The sequence below is a fragment of the Pelophylax lessonae genome, assembly GCF_965119305.1.
Source record: "Pelophylax lessonae genome assembly, chromosome: 1".
In the NCBI taxonomy this organism is placed as follows: Eukaryota; Metazoa; Chordata; class Amphibia; order Anura; family Ranidae; genus Pelophylax; species Pelophylax lessonae.
The window spans coordinates 496,212,952-496,236,798 of record NC_138768.1 but is presented as its reverse complement, the minus strand read 5'-3'; the positions used below and the strand labels follow the sequence as shown (position 1 = coordinate 496,236,798).

At 43.4% G+C, this 23,847-nt stretch overlaps 1 protein-coding gene across 3 annotated transcripts in view; it reads left to right on the top strand.

Annotated features, from left to right (window-relative positions):
• The window catches only part of LOC309553636 (FYN-binding protein 1-like), a 649,087-nt gene that overhangs the window by 248,190 nt on the left and 377,050 nt on the right, over positions 1 to 23,847 (top strand). For 2 of the 3 annotated variants that reach the window (XM_082254927.1, XM_082254925.1), the window contains exon 1: positions 18,507 to 18,648. In XM_082254927.1, coding sequence (XP_082111053.1) covers positions 18,646 to 18,648 — 3 coding nt within the window. In that variant the 5' untranslated portion in view covers positions 18,507 to 18,645. Of the gene's footprint in view, positions 1 to 18,506; positions 18,649 to 23,847 lie in introns of those variants that run through there. The other variant, XM_082254926.1, reaches the window with a different exon arrangement.

Here is a 23,847-nt window from a genome sequence, read left to right as displayed (position 1 = left end):
CCGCTGTACCGCAACTTGCTGGACAGGCGGCTAAGTCCCTGGAAAAGCCCATAACCGAGACAAAACTAGCGGCGGCTCTTAAAGCTCTGCCGAAAGGCAAGAGCCCAGACCCTGACGGGCTCACAAATGCATATTACCTCAAATTCAGCTCCTCATTCCTGTCCCCGATGTGTACCTATTTTAACGCTCTGACGACGGGTTACTCAGTTTCGCGGGATGCCCTCTTAGCCCACATCACAGTCCTCCCCAAAGAAGGGAAGGGCCTCACTTTGCCCAGCAGCTACTGGCCAATATTGCTCCTGAACACAGACATTAAAATCCTGGCCAGGATTCTGGCGGATAGGCTGAAACCACTCCTGCCGTCGGTAATACACCCTGACCAAACGAGATTTGCAGGGAGGCACGGGACAACTCTAACAGGGCACTGCAGATTATCCATTGGGTTGGATCCCAGCCTACCCATCCACCCTGTCTCCTGCTGTCTACGGATGGCATTTGACAGGGTGGACTGGGCAGGGGCGTAACTACAGGGGTTGCAGGGGTTGCAATCGCTACCGGGCCCCATGCTCCAGGGGGCCCGGTAGCAAACCAGTGGGTGAACTTCCAGGATCGCAAAGGTCACACTTGCGACCGGACCCTGGCATTGCACCACTGTGGGGAGGCCCCAAGATTGCAGGAAGGGGGCCCACTGCAGAACTTGTGAAAGAATCCTGCTGCGGGACCATAATAAAAGGCCATGCAACAAGTGTAAAGAGCCCCAGGATTAGTGGGAAGAGCCCTGGGCTTGAAGGTAAGGGCCCCGGCCAGGGGTCTGGGGGGCCCTTCATGGTTTCTTGCATCAGGGCCCTGAAGGTTCTAGTTACGCCTCTGGGACTGGGTGTACATGGAGATGGTGTTGGAACACCTGGGCCTTGGCCCCCACCTGTCTAGCTGGTTGGCAGCGTTGTATGCTTCCCCAGAGGCTAGGGTAAAGGCAGGGGGATTTTTCTCCGCACCCTTTCCGATTCGCAATGGCACACGCCAGGGGTGCCCCCTTTCTCCGCTTATTTTCACACTGACTCTGGAAACTTTGCTGGCCAGGGTCAGGGTGAACCCGGATATTGGGGGAGTCACTGTGGGCCCCACCGAACACAAGTTATCGGCATACGCAGATGATGTACTGTTTTACATGACCAGGCCCCTGACATCCTTACCTGTCCTCATGGCAGAACTTCGGGAATATCATGTACTCTCGAACTTTAAGATCAACTTTGATAAGTCGGAAATTCTGCCCCTTAATATCCCTCAGGAGTTAGGAGACTCGCTACGTTCCTCTTTTCCGTTCACCTGGTGCCACTCTAAACTTAAATATTTAGGGGTTTTCCTATTTTCCTACCTGACTGTGTAACAGACATCTTTACACTTAACTATATGCCCTTACTGACGACGATCCGCAAAGGATCTCGCTGACTGGACTAAATTATCAGTAACATGGATTGGCAGGGTGAATGTGTTACAGATGAATATTCTGCCACAAATCTTGTTCTACCTGCAGATGTTGCCTGTCCACCTGCCTAGATCCTTCTTCTCGAGCCTCAACAGTCTGTTCCTCTGCTTCATCTGGAATGGTAAGCAGCCTCGCCTGGCCTTCCGGCACATGCAACGTCCTTAGTGTGTGGGTGGCCTGGAGATCCTGGCGGTCCGGAAATACTACGAGGCAGTCACCTTACAGCGGATTCTCAATTGGCACCACCATGTCCGGGGCAAACTCTGGAGAAATTCATGGCGGGCAGGAACCTGTCTCATGCTCTGTGGCTGGTGGGGTCCCACTGGTGTCCCCTGCCACCCTGCACACCCTACAGGTCTGGGATGAGGTCAATAAGAGACTCCAGCTGTCCACCCGAGTCTCCTCGCTGGCGCCCTTGGGGGGGTTCCTCTGGTTCCCCCCTGGAGAGGACATGTCCTTCTTCGGGAGCTGGGAGCTGGGCGCTGGGCGGGGAGATTCGCTGTGGCCGGTTTGTCCAGGAGGGATCCATTGTATCACTGAAGAACTCAGGGAACGCTATGGACTTTTTCCCATGGACTTCTGGAGATACAATCAGCTCACCCATTTCTTGCGCCCCATTCTGGGCAAGGTGCGCTCTCCAACTTTAAAGACATCATACAAGAAACTTTGTATATCTAAAGACCTGATACCCTACTCCATTGCACTGCTTTACCAGCTTCTTCTTTCCGGGGATCCCATGCCGAGGCCTTTGTTCATACGGGAGTGGGAGAGAGACCTACAGTGCACCTTCATGGATCAGCAGTTGGATCACATGTTTCAGCTGACGCATTTTAGCACGGTGGATACCAGGATGCAGGAGAATGGGTACAAGCTGCTAACTCGCTGGTACAGGGTCCCCTCGAGACTGGCACAGATCTACCCGGGTCAAACTGACCGCTGCTGGTGGGGCTGTGTGGACCAGGGCTCCTACCTTCATGTGTGGTGGGAGTGCCCGCTCCTGCATTCCTTCTGGCTGGATATCCGGGGCGCAGATCTTGGCGATTCTAGATTTGGACATCCCAGACGACCAATGGCATTTCCTGCTCCACCTCCCGTCCATTCCTCTTAGCAGTTACAGGAAAAGCGTCCTGCCACATCTCCTGAATGGGGCTCGCCGCCTGGTGCCGATTTACTGGAAACAGACGGTGGTGCCAACCTGCGAGTCAAGCTGGGTTAAGCTGGTAAACGGTATCATGGACGCGGAGGAATGGATGGCTAGGTGTAAAGACCGTTATGATAAAGTTTATGCTAAATGGGCACTATGGACACACTACACTACCTCAGGATCTTCATATTTATACCCTTGAGTGTTATATGCTTGAGTTACTGAAATTATATTTTACCAAGACCTCCCCCACTGACACCCCATCCCCCTTCAGGCTCCCTTTCTTCTTTCCTCTTAGGGGACTCTTTGCCCCACATTACCATTCACCAGTTACTTCCCTCCTCCCTCCCCCCTCTTTTGCTCCCTTTCCCCTCTTATCTACCCCATCTTTTCCTCTGTTTGGAGCGAAGAGGTCGATCGATCCCCCTCCCGCCCTTCCCCGGGTCAGACCCCCTGGTTCACTAGCTTAATGGGTTGAGCTGGCCGGGTTTAGGGCCACGTACAAGAACTGAGAAGGCTGCTAGGGTAGCACTGGATATATTCAGTTACACACTTGCCAGTTGACCTAGACTGTTCATCCACACATCAGCATGTATGTTGCTTGGAATTCCCCCCTTTTGCTCCTACCATGTTATGTAGCATTGTATTTTTTTACCTTTATGGTTTTTATGGTTGTTGTCTTGTTCTCTCTTTTCTTTGTATTGCAATTCACTTAAATAAAGATTATACAAAAAAAAAAAAAAAAACCCAGTTGAAGGGGAGATGATCACGTGTGTGTCGTATGAACAAGACTAGTAGGCTAAAGCATGTATTATGATACCCACAAGCTACAAATCAAAAGATGGATGAGGACCAGCTCCATGGGACCCCCCACCCCAACCAACAACCATGGATGATTCAAGAGCGATCTATGAAAAAATGGTTGATTTCTCGTCCGTCTGTATTACGGGTAAACGTAGGGGGTGCTTAGGATGAGCATGTGGATGTACAGTCAGGTCCATAAATATTGGGACATCGACACAATTCTAATCTTTTTGGCTATATGCACCACCGCAATGGATTTGAAATGAAACAAACAAGTGCTTTAACAGCTGACTTCAAGCTTTAATTTGAGGGTATTTACATCCAAATCAGGTGAAAGGTGTAGGAATTACAACAGTTTGTATATGTGCCTGCCACTTTTTAAGGGACCAAAAGTAATGGGACAGATTAACAATCATAAATCAAACTTTCACTTTTTAATACTTGGTTGCAAATCCTTTGCAGTTAATTACAGGCTGAAGTCTGGAACGCATAGACATCACCAGACGCTGGGTTTCATCCCTGGTGATGCTCTGCCTGGCCTCTACTGCAACTGTCTTCAGTTCCTGCATGTTCTTGGGGCATTTTCCCTTCAGTTTTGTCTTCAGCAAGTGAAATGCATGCTCATTCGGATTCAGGTCAGGTGATTGACTTGGCCATTGCATAACATTCCACTTCTTTCCCTTAAAAAACTCTTTAGTTGCTTTCTCAGTATGCTTCGGGTCATTGTCCATCTGCACAGTGAAGCGCCATCCAATGAGTTCTAAAGCATTTGGCTGAATATGAGCAGATAATATTGACCGAAACACTTCAGAATTCATCCTGTTGCATTTGTCAGCAGTCACATCATCAACAAATACAAGAGAACCAGTTCCATTGGCAGCCATACATTCCCACGCCATGACACTACCACCACCATGCTTCACTGATGAGGTGGTATGCTTTGGATCATGAGCAGTTCCTTTCCTTTTCCATACCCTTCTCTTCCCATCACTCTGGTACAAGTTGATCTTGGTCTCATCTGTCCATAGGATGTTGTTCCAGAACTGCGAAGGCTTTTTTAGATGTTTGGCAAACTCTAATCTGGCCTTCCTGTTTTTGAGGCTCACCAATGGTTTACATCTTGTGGTGAACCCTCTGTATTCACTCTGGTGAAGTCTTCTCTTGATTGTTGACTTTGACACACATACACCTACCTCCTGGAGAGTGTTCTTGATCTGGGCAACTGTTGTGAAGGGTGTTTTCTTCACCAGGGAAAGAATTCTTCGGTCATCCACCACAGTTGTTTTCCATGGTCTTCCGGGTCTTTTGGTGTTGCTGAGCACCTAAGGATGTTCCAAACACTTGATTTGGCCACACCTAATGTTTTTGCCATCTCTCTGATGAGTTTGTTTTGTTTTTTTCAGCCTAATGATGGCTTGCTTCACTGATAGTGACGGCTCTTTGGATCTCATATTGAGAGTTGACAGCAACAGATCCCAAATGCAAATAGGACACTTGAAATGAACTCTGGACCTTTTATCTGCTCCTTGTAAATGGGATAATGAGGGAATAACACACACCTGGCCATGGAACAGCTGAGCAGCCACTTGTCCCATTACTTTTGGTCCCTTAAAAAGTGGGAGGCACATATACAAACTGTTGTAATTCCTACACCGTTCACCTGATTTGGATGTAAATACCCTCAAATTAAAGCTGAAAGTCTGCAGTTAAAGCACACCTTGTTTATTTAATTTCAAATCCATTGTGGTGGTGTATAGAGCCAAAAAGATTAGAATTGTGTCGATGTCCCAATATTTATGGACCTGACTGTATATGGATGTAGCCCTGCCCCCAAGGGAGTGGCTGGTTGCATGGGTATCCTCTTCACTTCTTGCACCCTAAGCCTGCTCCAACCCATCTGACACTATTAGTTCTGTCATCGTGAATAATTGAGACCACAAGTATTGCAGTGAATATGCAAACAGAATCCGAAATAACACAGATGTTGCTAAAGGGATAGATCCTGAATTCCCAACCAAGGATTCAGGCCTTTTAGTTCAGCACTCATGATCCAGAACACAAGCCACACATACATATACACAAACAAATATGTATGTATGCTAGAGGATTGCACTCAGCAACAATAAACAATACTTTAAATAAGCTGAAGTAATTAGAGAGTGACCACAGATAAGAATGACTACAAATGGTAACTTGAATGCAAAGTAAACAATATATCAATATTGGAACAACTATCAGAGTGCACTCTGTGTACTAACGGGAGCCCCCTTTATGATAAATTGCAAGAGTCTCCTGGAGAGTGAGGCCTCACCTGTCTTCACCAGCAAGGAATTCCCAACAATCCGAGGAAAGAATTTGTAATCCAATAAAGGTAGAGATGATGAACTGTATTCCCCAAAGCAATCAATAGTTGTAATCCACAGAGAAGCAAACGTAATAAATACTAGTGCGTCACAACAGGCTGACAGCCTAGAACTGGATAGAGGGCTTGAGGCCTAGCTCACCCACCTCACACTATATATATATCTGCAGTGTCCAGCGCTTTAGCTGAATGTCATTATGGCCTTAGGAAAGTACACAGTCTAGTTGTCCTGCCCCAATTCAGCCTAGGTCTGTGATTAACAGAGATATGGATACTGGATTTCTCTCACCCAAACCGGGAGCTCTGCTCTCCTCTGCGACCAGGCCCCGCTCCTCTCAGAGTCTCCGTCCGCCTGTCAGCAACCTACCGCTCGGTCACGCTACCGAGACTTCCTCCCCTCACTCACACCGCCGGCTTCACTCCGGTGTCCACTACTAGGCCTCGGCCTGCGATCCGCAGCAGCTCTTCCCCTTCTTTCCAGCACACTGTCCCTGAGGCAAGAGAGTGAAGTGGAGAACCGCCCCCTTTATATAGACACCCCCAGCAAGCTCCGTGCATCCTATTGCTCCCTAGGAGAAGGTTCTCTCTCTCCCTATGATCTTGCTCCTCCCGTACTACATCTCCCATAATGCCAAAGTCACTGTCCTTGCAGAACTTTAATAACAATAACAGTTTGAACAACACCAGCCGTGCGACCCGGCTACATGGACATCCAGGGGTAAACAGATAGGATGTGGAAGGGAATAAATGAGGATGGGAAAAAAGTTGTCAGAAGCATATGGGGCCCCAGGAAGCGGTCCCCCTCAGGAAACATAGAATACCAGAAATATATGCATAAAATCATTTAATATGCATTGTAAGAATTGTCTTCAAAGGCCAATCTATCCGGAGATTTAGGAGTGTATACGTTTTACAATAGGGGAGGAGGGCATAAGGTCCATCAGAGGAGTATAGGCTGGGAGGTTGAGTCTCTTCGGGGATTAGGGAGTCGCAGGCTTCCGGATATGGGTGAGGTAAATGTATAGACGGGGGGCAAAGATGGTGGGTTATTGAGTCTAAGTTCCTGTGTATAGTTGGATAACTGGGCAGGAAGTGAGGTAGGTGAGGTAGGTTCCGTAAGTTACAACTGGGAGAGTCTTGGTAAAAGAAGAAAGGGGAACCCAGGTATACATTACCACCCGCAAAGTCTGGGAAGGTTTAAAGCAGGACAGCGTCTGGTTGCGGATGTGTAGAGTAGGGAAGGTATTGGCTTGAAGTGAGATGAGGTGTCTGAACTTTGCTTGTCTGATGTATTTCTCAAGCAGGGGTCGGCATGGATCTTTGCAGAAGAAGAAGGAGGTTCAGTTGTATCAAAGCATAATCATCCGGTTGCGTCCTGGATACGACATCTGTCAGAGAGAGAGAGGAAAAAAAAAAAGAGAGCGAGAAAAGAGAACAGGGGGGGGTGTAAGGAGGGGAGCAGAGAGTTTGTCCGTGGAAGAGCACGAAGCCTTAAGCAACCTGAAGGTTAATCTGCTCTCTCTTGTCGTGGTCTCCTGTGTACAGGTGAGGCTGTGGGGCTGTCATTTCTGGCAGGCCTAGGATTAGTAGATGGAACGTTTCTGGGAGAGGCAGATCTTTGACGTCTGAGGTGGAATTCATCTCGCTCAGGTATGGTGTCCATAGATGTAGCTCTTTCAAGGTGGGGAGGATGGAAACTTCTGTATCAGGTACTTCAACGAGTGGGGTGTTCAGAGTGTTGCAAAAAGAAGTCAGATCTTCTGGGACTCGTAGGTTGGCAGTGCGGCCCTGGGAAGATGCTGATAGGCAGAAGGGAATTTTCCATCTGTATTGGATGTCCCTACTGTGTAGTAGATGCAGTAGGGGGCGGAGATCTCTTCTTTGCTGAAATGTTATAGGTGACAACTCTTGAAAATGTTTTATTTCAGATCCTTGGTATAAGATATTGCGGCGTTCCCTGGCTTTTCTGAGAATGTCTTCTTTTATTTTGAAGTTCACTATGCAGCATATGATATCCCTGGGATGATCAGTGTCTCTAGCCCTGGGCTTCAGTGCCCTATGTATACGTTCAAATTACATTGGTGTTTCGGGGGGATCTGCCCAGGATATCATTAAAAATGAATAGGGTTGTTTTGGCAATATGGTTGTGCTCAACAGATTCTGGATGGCCCCTCACCCTGATATTGTGGCGACGGCCATGGTTATCCAGGTCTTCCAGGTATCTCTGAAGATCTCTCATTTGGGAAGAGTGCGTTCTTGTCGTGGTATGGAGAGCTTGAATGGATTCTTCTTGAGCAATAGATCTGTCTTCTACTTCCTCAATCCTCACAGTGATGGCCTACATATCCCTCCTAAGTTCTGCAATGGCGGTGGTCAGCGTTGTTTTAATGTCATCCTTAATTTAATTTGCTATGGCCCTGAGGTCCTGTATGTTCAGGGGTTGTGGAGATGGTGTGGAAGGAGGGCTGGATGGCTGGGATGCAGGATGGATGGTTTCCCTTTCAGCAGAGTGCCCAGCGGTCGTGCCACAAGTAACCTCTGCATAGGCGTGAGGTGGAGCCGGGGCCTCGCGTGGTGGCTGCCGGAAGAGGTCCGGTATGCTGCGGCTCGGCTGCATGGAGCAGTCACGCGGGGAGTGGGATCGCGATGGAGAGGAATGTGCTGATGATTTTCCCATCATCAGCAGGGAGATAGAAGCTGGCGGCTGTGCTATAGCAGGGGTGTTTGCCTTCCTCGGTCTGGGAGCTCAGTCTTCAAGCGGCCATCTCAGTCAGACGCCCATTTTATGTATCCAAGAGACTCATTTCCTCCAGGACAAAGCGCCTAAGTGCACCAACAAGGCATACCCATTTATCTACACAGTTAATGCTCCTGAAAAGAAAAGAGGATTGTTAATAGCTGTCAAAAATTCAGTATCATTTACACCCCATGATGTTCTGTCTGATCCTCAGGGCAGATACTTAGTGCTCTCCTGCGATGTGAATAACTCAGCAAACACTATAGTAAACCTGTATACCTAAACCTAACGTGGAACAGATAACATTCCTCCATAAACTTCAGAAAAAAAGCAAACATATCCAAAAAGGCAGTTTATTAATTTGCAGAGATTTCAACTCCATCCTAGACCCCGCTATGGAAACTACAGCTACCAACCCTACAACACATAGTACTCTTCTGGCCTTTACTCACGAAGCAAACCTATATGAAGCCTGGCATTGTTTAAACCCCACAGAGAGGGATTATACGTTCTTTTCCACAGCTCATAAAACATATTTCAGGATAGATATGTGCTTTGTGGACTCAATCCTTCTACAACAAGTTGCAGATCTTCAGGCAATTACCTGTTTGGACCATGCTCCCATCTCTGTGGCTTTCAAAGATGGCTTCAACTCAACCCCGACCACGTTGTGGCGCAACAACACGGATCTACTGTCGCTACAACATATACAAAATCTCTGGTGTGCTCATTAAGCTGTTAGCAGAGGTTTACTAATACAATTAGCTGCAAGAGAAAGGAGGAGGAGGATGCAGAGTATTGACATGTTGTTGTTCCAGATCCCACAATTAGGACAACAGACCAAAATTGCCCCTTTGCTGAGGTTAGTGGCGGAGCTCCTACGTTACAGATGGGAGCTTTGGCTATTACTCATGCAAGAACAGGAAAAATCTTTAAAACTATGGAAAGCAAAATATTACTCTCAGGGGCATAGGGCTGGTAAACTATTGGCTAATATGTTGAAAGCTCGACAGCTGAGAACTAAATTAATCTCAGTGGTAGACCCCGCAAACGGTTCTCGCGTCTTCCACCCTAGGGATATAGCAAATGCGTTTCAAAATTACTACCACTCCCTCTACAATTTAGTTAGTTAATGTAAATCTGCCATAGGGGGACGAATCGACCTTGACAATCAATCATCATCTCTTTAGAAGTGAAAAAGGTCAATAATAAATCGTCTGGGGCTGACAGGTTCTCTGTAAAATATTATAAAACATTTGATGAAATTCTAGTTCCCCATATGATGGCAATGTTCAATGTGGCTGCATCCTCTGCATCATTTCTATCTAAAATGCTTCAGGCAGTGGTTATAACGCTCCCAAAACTGGGGAAGAAGCCGGATCACCCCAAAAATTTTAGACCTATCTCTTTGCTGAATACCGAGCTCAAAGTCTACACCAAAATATTAGCTAATCAATTAGCAGAAGTTACACCCTCCCTCATTAAGGCAGATCAAGTTGGCTTTGTTAGAGGGAGACAAGCTCCAGATGGTACCCGTAGTATGTTCAACCTGCTCAAAATAGTAGAAAAGCGTAGAGTGCCCTCTGTCTTTCTGACATTGGACGCGGAAAAGGCGTTCGATATGGTGCATTGTGGCTTTTTTCGGGCGGTGCTGCAAAAATTTGTATTTGAAGGCTTTGTGAACTCGGCCATAATAGCCCTGTACACCTTACCAACTGCACGTGTGCATAGCTCCAATGCCCTGTCGGACCCTTTCAGCATCTCTAATGGTACGAGGCAGGGTTGTCCACTTTCTCCCATCATATTCACTTTAATTATGGAGCCCCTCGCGGCTAGCATCCGCTCTAATCAATGTATTGCAGGTATTGATGTAGCCAACCATCCCAATAAAACAGGTCTGCTTGCCGATAATTTAATCCTTACATTGACTGACCCGGCTTCTTCCTTGGTAGAGGTGCAAAGAGAGCTCAACCGCTTCAGTGCGGTCTCATATTACAAAGTGAATGTAACTAAATCATTGGCATTACCTATTAATATTCCCAAACACATAATTAACTCTTTGCAAATGAAATTCTCCTATGAATGGGTGAAAAACTCAGTGTCTTACTTGGGTATTACGCTGACAACTCCTACTAGCAAGACCCATGAGAAAAATTACCCTAAATTGCTTTTAGATATCAAACGCAAACTAAATCATATAGCCTCTTTTGAAATATCCTGGATAGGCCAAATAGCGGCATACAAAATGTTGCTCCTACCTAAACTTCTATACCTCTTTTGGACAATCCCTATCTCCCTACCCCAAACCCACTTTAAGAATTTGGAAAGTGCAATTCGACAATGTATTTGGAAGGGAAAAAAAAACAGAATACCCTAAAATGTATAACGTATACAGCAAAACAAAACATATACAGCAAACAACTTGGCAGCCACGGTCTGTGAGGCTCCAGCCGGCCAGCGGCAAAACCTGGACACTGACTGACTTTTTATTCATTTATTTATTTTTTATTAGTAATGGTGGCTATCTGCAATTTTTAGGGGGACTGCGACATTGCAGCGGACAGATCTGACCCCTAACTGACATTTTTGACACTTTTTGGGGACCAGTGACATTAAAACAGTAATCAGTGCTAAATAATATGCACTGTTACTGTATAAATGACACTGGCAGGGAAGAGGTTAATACTGGGGGTAATCAAAGAGGTTAAATGTTTGCCTAATATGCTTACTGACTGTGTTGGGGGATGGTTCTGTGACAGGCACAGAGAGATCAGCAGTTTCAGCTTAGCTGAAACTGCTGATCTCTCCCTGTTTACATAAGCAGACGGGTCTTCTCTCGGTTTCTCGGACGATTGCGGGAGGGTATCGGCAATCGTCGCCGCTCCTCCCGTGGCCCGCCTCCCGCTGTGTCTAAACACACATGCACTCAGTCACATAGTACTACGTGACTGGATGCAGCCGAGCCGCCCTGCCGCAGTAAAAAGGCAGCAGGCGGTCGGCAAGTGGTTAAAATCCTACATAAGGGTTATTTAACCCCCCTTAAACTCTCCAAAATGTATCCAAATGTTTCCCCACTCTGTTGGCGGCAATGCGGAAAAATTGGCACTCTTTTAAATATTTTATGGGAATGTAAATGTGTCACAAGCTACTGGAGGGGGATTTTTACACTTATATCGCAATTAACGGGAATAGTTACTAAAGTCTCCCCTCACCTAGCAATTCTCAACCTTGACATTAACAAATTCCCACCCCAATACAGAACCATAATATAGCACATTTTGATTGCCTCAAGGCTGACCTTAACAGCGAAGTGGAAAACTACCTCTGCCCCAAATGTATATGAAGTAATCAATATGGTTAATACTCAATACAACTATGAAAGAATGATTGCCTGCAACCATCAAACTCTGAAATCCTTTAATTATAGATGGTTGGCTTGGACCCCTAAAAAATGTAATAGGAAATGCACTAGAACTGTTTTATGTACTACTTGCTGTTTGACATTTTTATAACATAGGATTGACTGAACAAAGTGTGCATATTGTTGCCTTTTCCTTTTTTTAATGTTTTTTCCTTTTGTTTCTTCTTTCTCTTCTCTCTCTTCCCTCTCTCTCTCTTTTGGATCTATCTCCCCAGCGTAATTAATTCTATCATAGAGGGATACACACAGGATGTATCCAACGAATATCATTCTGAATACAAAACCCTCAATATCCCGGCCCAGGATAAATTTGCAATTTCTATATAGTGGTTTATAATGTTTAGTTTGAGGTTTTATGTTGGTTGATTTGAACCATGTTACAAACTATTTTGTAGCTACTATGATGTATCATTTCTTTGAAACTTTAATAAAAATCTCTATTGAATCATAAAATGACAACTCTGTAAGAAAAAAAAAACGTTTTATTTTCTTTCCACATTTTCCAAAAACTTGTGGAAAAATCACATGTTCAAAAGACTCATTATGCCTCACAAAATATACATTGGGGTGTTTGCGTTTCAAAATATGGTCATTTTGTGGGTGTTTCCATTGTCCCTGTGCTCCAGGTCCTTCAAAAGTGTGACAGGTAGTCAAGGAAATAGATATTATGTAATTGATATCCCTAGAACACCTGAAGGTACTCCTTTCTCAGGAGGAGTAGCAGAATGTTTTTTGCGGTTTAATTGCAATTATGCCTATTAATTAATTGCAATTATGCCTAAATTACAACTTTAAAACACTCACCATGCCTCTTACTAAACACCTTGGACTGTCTACTTTGGGACCATTTGGGGGGTATATTTACTGTCCTGGCATTTTAGGGCATAAAGAAATTAGATAGGCAGTCAGTACATCGGGATTGATTAATTTTCAATGATGTGTAGACTCTAACTTTCACACAGACTAAATAATATACACTTATTTTGGTTATTTTTTATTCCCAAAGATATGTAGCAGTTTACATTTTGGCCTGAATTTATAAAGTAAATAAAGTGGGTGTTTTTTTTAGATTAAATACTACCAAAAGAAAGCTCTATCTGTCTAAAAAAAAATAAATAATAATTAATACATTTTGTTTGGGTACAGTATAGCATGAGTGAGTAATTGTCATTGAAAGTATGAGAGCTCTGAAAGCTGAAAATTGGCCTGGGCAGGAAGGGGGTAAAATTGCCCTGTATTGAAATGGTTAACAACACTTCACTACACTAAACGTCTGGGAGCTGAGGGGACCAGTTGCTGGAGTTTTGGGAGAGGAATGTTGTTCCAGTCTTGCCTAATACAGGATTCTAAGTGCTCAACAGTCACTTTGTCGTATTTCTTGTTTTTGTCTTTGTCTTAGTCTTTGTCGCATTTTTCGTTCAAAGATGCACCAAATATTTTAAATCGGTGAAAGCTCTGGACTGCAGCCAGGTCAGTTAAGCACCTGGACTCTTCTACTGTGAAATAATGCAGTTGTCATAGATGCAGTATGCGGTTTAGCATTGTCCTGCTGAAATATGCAAGGCCTTCCCTGAAAAAGACATTGTCTGAATGGGAGCATATGCTGCTTTAAAACCTGGATATATATTTTAGCAAAATGTGCTTTTCTAGATGTGCGAGCTGCCCATTCCGTCTGCACAAATGCACCCTCAAACCATCAAATAGACAGGCTTTTGAATTTTGCTCTAAAAACAAGCCAGAAGATCTCTCCTCTTAAGTCCACAGAATGTGGCACCCATGGTTGCCCAAAATGTCAAATTTTGATTTGTCTTACCATGAAACAGTTTTCTACTTTGCAATGGACCATTTTAAATGAGCTTTGGCCCAGAGAAGATGGTGGCATTTCTGGATCATGTTCAGATATGGCTTCTTTGCATGTTAGAGGTTTAACTTGCATTTTTGGATGGCACAGTGAACTGAGTTCACAGACACTGAGTTTTGGAAGTATTCCTGAGCCAATTCAGTAATGTCCATCACAGTGCTGTCTGAGGACCCAAAGATCACAGGCATCCAATATTGTTTCGACCTTGTCTGTTGCATACTGTAGATAATTATACAGTATCTCACAAGTGAGTACACCCCTCACATTTTTGTAAATGTTTTATTATATCTTTTCATGTGACAACACTGAAGAAATTACACTTTGCTACAATGTAAAGTAGTGAGTGCACAGCTTGTATAACAGTGTAAATTTGCTGTCCCCTCAAAATAACTCAACACACAGCCATTAATGTTTAAACTGCAACAAAAGTGAGTACAACCCTAAGTGGAAATGTCCAAATTGGGCCCAAAGTGTCAATATTTTGTGTGGAGACCATTATTTTCCAGCACTGCCTTAACCCTCTTGGGCATGGAGTTCACCAGAGCTTCACAGCTTGCCACTGGAGTCCTCTTCCACTCCTCTATGATGACATCACAGAGCTGGTGGATGTTTGAGACCTTGCGCTCCTCCACCTTTCTGTTTGAGGATGCCCCACAGATACTCAATAAATAGGGTTTAGGTCTGAAGACATGCTTGGCCAGTCCATCACCTTTACTCTTAGCTTCTTTAGCACAGCAGCGGTCGCCTTGAAGGTGTGTTTGGGGTCTTTATCATGTTGGAATACTGCCCTGTGGCCCAGTCTCTGAACAGAGGGGATCATGCTCTGTTTCAGCATGTCACAGTACATAATGGCATTCATGGTTCCCTCAATGGACTGTAACTCCCAAGTGTCGGCAGCACTCATGCAGCCCCAGACCATGACACTCGCACCACCATGCTTGACTGTAGGCAAGACACACTTGTCTTTGTACTACTCACATGGTTGCTGTCACACACGCTTGACACCATCTGAACCAAATAAGTTTATCTTGGTATCATTAGACCACAGGACATGATTCCAGTAATCCATGTCCTTAGTCTGCTTGTCTTCAGCAAACTCTTTGCGGGCTTTCCTATGCATCATCTTTAGAAGAGGCTTCCTTCTGTGACCACAGCCAAGCAGACCAACTTGATGCAGTGTGCAGCGTATGGTCTGAGCACTGACAGGCTGACCCCCACCCTTTCAACCTCTTTAGCAATGCTGGCAGCACTTATATGTCTGTTTCCCAAAGAAAACCTCTGGATATGTCGCTGAGCACATGCACTCAACTTCTTTGGGCGACTATGGCGACGCCTGTTATTAGTGGAGCCTGTCCTGTTAAACCGCTATATGGTCTTGGCCAGTTTCAGGGTCTTGGCAAACTTCTTATAGCCTAGGTCATCTTTATGTAGAGCAACAATTCTTTTTTTCAGATCCTCAGAGAGTTCTTTGCCATGAGTTGCCATGTTGAACTTCCAGTGACCAGTATGAGAGAGTGAGAGCGATAACACCAAATTTAACACACCTGCTCCCCAATCACACCTGAGACTTTCTAACACTAACGACTCACATGACACTGGGGAGGGAAAACTACTATTTGGTCCCCATTTGGACATGTTCACTTAGGGGTGTACTCACTTTTGTTGCCAGGCGTTTAGACATCAATGGCTTTGTGTTGAGTTATTTTGAGGGGACAGCAAATTTACACTGTTATGCAAGCTGTTCACTCACTTGTACACGCGCTTTATGACTTCTCATTGTGAGGGTCATATTGTTTTGGCAAGCTTTTAATTTGGGCACTGGTGTGGGAGCACTGAGTGAGTTTTTTTTACACCATATGAAGATTTTTTCATCTCTAATTCACAGTGAACTTTTTTTTTTTGCATGGACATTCTATTATAATCAAATATTCTGGACTGTTATCAGTTCTGTTTTTTGAGCACTGCACTTCAGTTTGGGTCTATTTTATATTTCTGTTTTGTATATAATAGTGTGCTAGCAGCTGGTTTAGAAACGTTACCTTTTTATCTCAGTTTTAAGCTGCAATAGATTACATTTTCACATTTTGATATAATGCTGCTTTAAGGCTTATATCAAGCACTGGAGGCTGCCCTTTTCTTTTTTAAATCAATACATTTCTATTGCAATAAGAAAAGTATAACATAGAATGGTACAAAACATTGAGATGTCACAGGAGGCAAACATGCATATGTTAATTTCAAGGAACATATTTCAGTAAGGTAAAGCACACCAGATATCTCCATACACAAGCAAGTTAAGCATAGCAATGGCCTAAACCATATTAGTGCATTTATCAGTCGATATTGACCAAACTTGGTCAAATCTGGTGCATGTGAGCGAGTAAATCGCCAACAGACCTTCATTGGTGTATTAGGGCAAACCATGTTGACAACCTCAGACATTTGGGGAATCTTGGGACTTCCATTTTTTTAGGTACTGTGTTGCATACTGCTATAAGAATATGTGTTGCTATAGGGAGTATAAGGATCCCTTCATCCGAGGACAGTACGAAAAAGGTTTGTCTCCAGAATCTTCTTAGACTTGGGCAATCCCAGAGTATATGTAGTAAGCTGCCTATTTGTCTGCAGTCTCGCTAGCAAAGAGAGGACATAGAAGGGAAAAATTTAGCTAGTCTGAATGGTGTATAGTACCACCTATGTGTGATTTTTTTTTTTTTTTTGTTAGCATCATCTCCTAGTGGTTAATGCAGTGTGAGGACCTATACGCCGCCGTGAGAGCTGCTTGCCATTGTTTTGGGGAATATGAGGTATTGAGTTATTTTCCTATTGTCACATGGTGGGGGTTTTTAGGAAGGAGGTATTGCCTTGTAGGAGGTTGTAGTAGAGTGGTGTCTATGAGGAGTAAAATTTCCATGCATTAGTGTGGATTCATAATTCAGGGATGGGGTGTTTAGACAGCAGATGTAGAATGCAGGAGCATGTAAATTGGGTATTTCTAGGGAAATCAAACTCATCCCTCAGGGCTTCCCATGATTTGAGTTTGGAGTTGCTTAAGAAGTCTTGCACCTTAGTCAGGCCATGTAAGTAGAGTGGTTTTGTATGTAGGGACGGTATAATGGCTTCTAGAGTTTGAAGAGGGAGTTTGGGGAATTCAGTCTGAGGGGAATGTGGGGATTGGTTGAGTAGGACTCTTCATGCTTGCAGAGACTCTTTCATGGGAGGGGGGTAGAGTAGAGGTGTCCCATGGCCTCCAGTTGTCGCGTATGGGTAGCAGGTATAGGTCTTGGGTGAGTGAGAGGGCTGATTCAATGTCCAGCCAAAGTGGGTCGTCTTTATTGCTGAACCAATGCTTAGTTTGGTCCATCAGTACTGCCCAGCAATAGTCTTGAATGTCTACCAATCCCATACTGCTGACTGATCTGTGTTTAATTAAATTTGAGTGTGCGCATCTGGCTCTTTTGTGTTTCCAAATGACATTTTTTATTAGCCCGAAAGGGACTTAAGGTAAAGCGCCAGGGTAGGGATAGGTAGCACCCGTAAAATTTAAAGTAGCTGGGGAAGAATCACTATTTTGAAGACTGCTAGTCTACCTGACCAAGTGAGCTCATGGTATGACATATGCGTTAGCTGATTTCTGACCTTAGTGAGGAGTGGTTGAGGTTGGCCTGGACCAGGGAAGCTGCTGAGGCTGTTAGTGTGATTTCTAGATAAGGGATATCTTGGGAGCTCCATGAGAGCAGTAATTGATCTTGGAGGGTCTATTTGTCCCTGGACGAGACTTCGAGATCTAGGATTAGGGACTTGGTAAAATTGACTTTGTAGTTTGAGATAGTACTAAAGTGTCCACAAATCTGGTGTGCTTGTGGTAGAGATGTTGCCTTATTAGTTAGGAGAAGGATGACATCATCTGCAAAAAGAATGAGTGATTGCATGTGGTCTAGAGTGGAAATGTGTTGAGAGGATGTATAAGTAATGTTTCTGCTAGTGGCTCAATCATAAGTTGGGAGATAGGGGCAGCCCTGGCAAATACCTTATAAATGGGGAATGTTTTGGACAGGAGGCCAGACGTGTAAAGGCTGCCCTTTTCTGAAGAAAAGCTTTTTTCAGGTCAAGCACATGAATGCAAATTGGTGCTCTCCCTTGGAAATAGTGCTAACTTCCAGAGCCAGGCAATTGCAACTGACACAAAACAGCAATCCTGGTCTGTCCCCGTCCGCTCAGCAGTTTAAGGGACTCATTCCTTCTTTCACATGTTCCAGCACCTGCTGTTGCTTTCTCTGTAATCTAACATAAAAATTTACCCAACTCAGACAGTAAATGCAGACCCAGAAACTCAATTGCAGAAACCTCACCTATAAAGCCATTGAATAGTCAGGAATATCATTTCTCCAACATCTACAAAAACAAAACTATTTATCAAAAAAAAATACATGTTTAAAATGTTTAAACAACAACAAAAAAAGAACTTATCAATTTAAAATATTTATGTCAAATTCCATATATCCTACACACATACGCCCTACACAGGTCTACTGCCTAAAGCTAAATTCAGATACAGCATGAGATTAAAATTAGTATTTTAATGAGCAGAAGCCTGAACCTAAAATCCAGGTCACCAAACTCTGCCTTACGCTCAGCTATTTACCACTTACTTCCTGATATTGCACAGTATGTTGAAATAGCATGACTGCTTCCTTTCATTGAAGAACCAGCCCACAGATTAAAGATATTACAAAATGCCAGGGTCATGCATGGAGGACTGCTGTTTCCTCATTTCCAGCACATTTTATAGAAGATACCAGTGGAAGTCTAAGTCTTGAGTGACCTAAAATGGTGAGTGCTGATGATTTTTCTACTCAAACAGAGAACTTTTTTAAGTGATTGAGAAATATAATATATATGTCTAAATACTTATGTCTTCAGGTGAAATATTAATAATAAGGCAGCAGTATTGTCAGTCTTTGTTCATTCAAGATTAGTTTCCTTCAGCCCGTACAAGTGTACTTGTTAGTGTGCATTGTTCATAGCAGGTTGTTAACAATGTGCCATGCTTTATTTCTAATCAACTGTTTGTATTTTGAAGGTACTGGTTGTATGAATAAGGTAATGGCCAAGAAATATACCAAAGTAATGCCTTTCATTGTGGACTAAAAAGAATTGTATAATTTTATAATAATGGTAATGAGTGTTCTAGTAAATCAAGACAGACAGACAATGCTTAAATTTCACAAATATGCAATCTGAACAAAGACACTGTATGATAACATTTTAAAACCTAATACATTTTAATATGTAGCACACAATGTGAAAAATCAAAGCTTCTATACCTCACTTCAAAAATTTTAATATGGATTCCTGACCTAAATTTCACCCCTTTTTTTATTTTTATTTTAATTTTTTTTTTATTTTAAACTGTGTTAAAACAGTGATTTTATATTATTTGTGGCTTGTTTTGTTTACTCACTGTGTAAAACCTCCTGTTTGGTCACTTTGTACATCATTTCTTGTAAACTGCATTTAAAGTGGTTGTAAACTCTCACCATACCCAGTGAAGTGACTGGCTTCAGGTGATACACAGAGATGAAACAGTTTCTCCTACATAAGTTGTAACTGTTTATTTGCAACCATTTGTCCTGTACATCCTTGGAAAACTCAGAGATGAAAATCATTTTTCACAGACTCACAAAGCAGTTGGTGTGGAGCTGTGGTTTACACACTGTAAAAGAGCTTTGAAAACTGATTGGAGGGAAGGTACACCCCCTGCTTCACACAGCACACAGAAACAGAGCTGAGGCCGTCAATCACAGGCTGTGTGCTGCATATCCTCCCTTGTCACCTTTTTAGTTCTTAGTGTCAGGAAAGCTTGTCAGAAGTGACTCATACAGATAGCAGAAGAGCAAGAAATGGCACATAGTGCTTTGGAGAGAGACCAGTAAACAGTATAGACCAGTAAACAGTAAACAATATATATTGTTCAGATTTCATGTCTGAGGTTTACAACCACTTTAATCTGGCATGTGATCATATAACTTTGCAAAAAGGGTTTACACAGTATTTGGTCTGTGAACAAGATGTGTTAGTTTTAGTAATTCTACATCAAGCACCTTTGGGGAACAAAATATCCAAATGTTTGAGTATTTCCTTTAATCGATAGTCCCTATCTATTAAAAACAAAACTGTAGCTTGGAAACACAGGAGTCCTTCCAGTGGTGGTGTGGAGCCTGGTTACAAGCCTTATTCAGTAGGAGCCAGGCAGACAGGTGCAGAATCTGGATCGGGGTTGCTAACAGACAGAAGCACCTTTGGGGAACAAAATATCCAAATGTTTGAGTATATCCTTTAATCGATAGTCCCTATCTATTAAAAACAAAACTTTTTCTCTTTTTCTCTAAGGCACCAGATTTGGGTTTTATACTACAGTTGCCATTTTAATCCTGCTGACCAGACAGTGGTTTGCCAGGCTATGGCTCACAGCTCAAACAATCTCATAGGCTTTGAGTATACAGTACATGTATATGTAAAAAGAAAAAGCACAAAAGTACAGCGCTTAATAGGTTACATATCATACAAATATTGTGCAATGTAGAAAAATGCCTATGCTTAAAGTTCCAATGAGTAATACTATAAGTAGACATTAAAATTATTTCTGAAGTCCCATACTAAAAAAAAACAAGAAAAAATTCCAAGTGGCTGGTGATCTGTTAACATGATGTAAGAGTGTATCCCAGAAGAAACAAACTTTTCAAATTCAGTGATTAATCACAGTGAAGGCAAGATGGGGGCATCTGTAGATATTTGATGGCTCCACAAGGCCTTTAATTCATTCATTGCTGTTACGGCAAGGCAGTATATGTCGGTATGTATTGCAACATATGTTGAACATTGGGGCTCCATGTGCTGATATCATTATAAAAAGATAAAAGGACTCTCCTATCAGGGATTTTGTGCGGCAGGTACTCATTCCCGTGCAGCAGGTGCTCATTCTTAAGCGCATGTGCAGAGTCACAAGCACAGAAACCCAAGCAAGGACTAGAATGCGCATGCAAATGCGCATACATGCGGGCGCATACACATAGGTGTGTGCATGCATCCACAGGTTCTGGTGCCCAGCACCTTTTTATACTGAGTCTGCCAGCTTCAGTACTGAACTTTACTGTCAAGTACCTGACTGTGGAGACCAAGATGATGAGGGCAGCATCTTCCACAGTTCCCGTCCAAGCACCCCTGGTAGTGGAGACAGGGGCTGCTAGGGCAGTAGAAGGGCGCAGGTGCCAGGAGTCTGTAGTAGTGAGCTGTAGCTTGGAAACACAGGAGTCCTTCCAGTGGTGGTGTGGAGTCTGGTCACAAGCCTTATTCAGTAGGAGCCAGGCAGACAGGTGCAGAATCTGTATCGGGGTTTGTAACAGACAGAAGTCAGTAACGTGCTGGCGGTGGGGTACCAAATCAAGGAGAAGAGACGTAGTCCTAAATCCAAGCCGAGGTCAGTAACATAAGTGAGTAGCAGATATAAAAGGCAGGGGTGATCCAAGAGAGGTGTCAGAAGTTTTCAGGTCAGGAACAAGGTTAGACACGGATTAGAATCAGGAATCAAAGCTGAAGACAATCCATCACTGAAGCTAGGCAGACTCTCAGTTTAAATAGGCTGCTAGGTACCAGAATCTGTGCTTACGTGTACTCGCAGATGCCGAAAGTATGTGTCAATACGCATTTGCGTGTGCAATCTAGTCCTTGCTCGTCTTGGGCTTCTGTGCTTGTGACTATGCACATGCGCACAAGAATTAGCACCTGCTGCATGGGAATGAGCACCTGCTGCACGAGATCCCTGACATCTACATAGCGTGAATCAGTTAAAAACAGCAAGGTTTAATAGATTGCACTGACAAGATGTTTAGTATAAGCAATCATACAGATCGATGCAAACTCGGGTCTTCCAACAAGCAAGATGGCCACGGCTAGTTGGCAATATCAATACTTTATAGCTCCTTGTCACACAGCTACCTCTTTATATAAAGTTATTCAGGAAGTAAAAAGCACAAATAGTTGATCAGCTGCCATGTGCTTTTTGGTATCTTGATTCCCAGACCCAATAGATATCAAGTATCATAATTATGTTAGTCATGAACACCACTAGTCATTCCTATAGTGGGATAAACTTTCACACAATAATAACGTAAAATTTGTATTCATGTATATTGCAAACGTTTTCAGCTTGTACCATTAGTTGACTAATAAATACTGTGTTGCATAATTGTGGAGATTTACTCACATGTATGGAGATTCATATGTTGTTGTTGCAAATCTGTGATTGCAATATCCAGCTCTAATGATGTAGTAATGTATTGTGACATCACATCTGTTCACCAGCCTCCCTTCCAAGTGGACTCTGATTATTCCTTGAGATTAAAAAGTGTGCAGGTACCCTACTTTCTAATGCATTTAATGCAGCCTTTGGGAGGGCTGCTCTTCCCATGTGTATTACAGAGGCTATTTTGAATTTTGAAACAGGTAGCCGTGGGGAACTTCGTTACCTGGGGCCAACCACAAAAAATTGACTGTCTAAGTTGGCACAGCTTACTGTGAATAGATGCTTTGTGTACATTGGTATGGTGTGATATCAAAAGCTTATACTAAACATATAAAAGGACCAGTTTGTGAGGTAGTTTCTTACAGCGTTTTATTAAAAACACTTCAAATACTCAAAAAAGAAAAAAAAAATAGCCAGACATCGACCCAAAACAGAAACCGCGGGTCCAATCGAGCTTGATTATGTCACCGCTAAACCCCGCCCAGGCTGTTTTTTTTCTTTTGTAAGTATTTAAAGTGTCTTTAATAAAACATTGGAAGAAACTACACTATTGGATCACTCTTCCGTCCTTTTACACGTGAGACCAGAATCTAATATATGCGGTGTCTGAGTGTGAGAGACCCATCAATGCCCCTGAGAGAAATTTATGTTTTATCATGTTGAATTTCACAAGTGGATGTACTTTAAAGATTATTGTGGGACTTTTTTGTGGATGTGTTTATATTTGAAATTGCAGTACCTAGAGCTAATGATTTGGGCACAAGACAGTGTGTAAGCAGATGCTTACAGGTGTTATTTATGAGTTAGCAAGTTACCTAGGTTGCCCAAGGGGTTAAACACATTTTTCTATTTTCCTGGGCTCTGCCCTCAACCCTGTGTTGTAAAAAAATATGTTTTTTACAAACTCTGATGCGGTGCCCCTCTTCTTGGTTAGCAAAATAGTAGACGTGAACTAGTCAGACCACTCTTTGCTCTGGACATCATGTGACACTTTAACAGTGCCCCATGGAGATTGAATGAATCACTTCTGAGTAATTCATTAATCTGTTTTAAAATAGAAAATCTTAAGGAATATTTTGCCTCAAATAACCCTGAGGACACTTCCCCAGTGCTTAACTGGGCAGACACAAAGCCACGATCAGGGGTTATCTCAAGAAGAAGTCAGACTCTCTTATACGCGATAAAGAAAGAATTATCTGACCTACTGACCCAACACAAACAAAACCCAAACTTGGACCTTAGAGACAAAATAGATTCTGTCTGGCTGGAACTGTATCTTTGCCTGACGACCAGGGTAGAAAAGAGTCTTAGCTGGACTCAGGCCTCCTTTTACACATTAAAGGATAAACCAGGTACCATGTTGGCCCATAAACTAACGCATCGATTTCACCAAATGGTACTCCCTAAGATTAGGCAAGCGAATAGCCTACTGACTCAGAATCCACAGACAGTTATGGATTTGTTTCATGCCTATTATGCTTCATTATCTGGTGCGCAGTAAACGCTGTAAACTGGAGCCATAGACCATTTTCTTAAAGATCCCGCTCTCCCTTCTCTCTCAGCCTCCCATTGAGAGATTTTGAAGAAGAAATCACAATAGAAGAGGTTATTGGAGGAATAAACAAGCTAAGACTTCGAAGACTATGGGCCCAGATGGCTTCTCTGCCGCATATTATAAAAAAATTGCTACCCAGTTAGCACACCACCTCCTCCAGCTTTTCATGGCA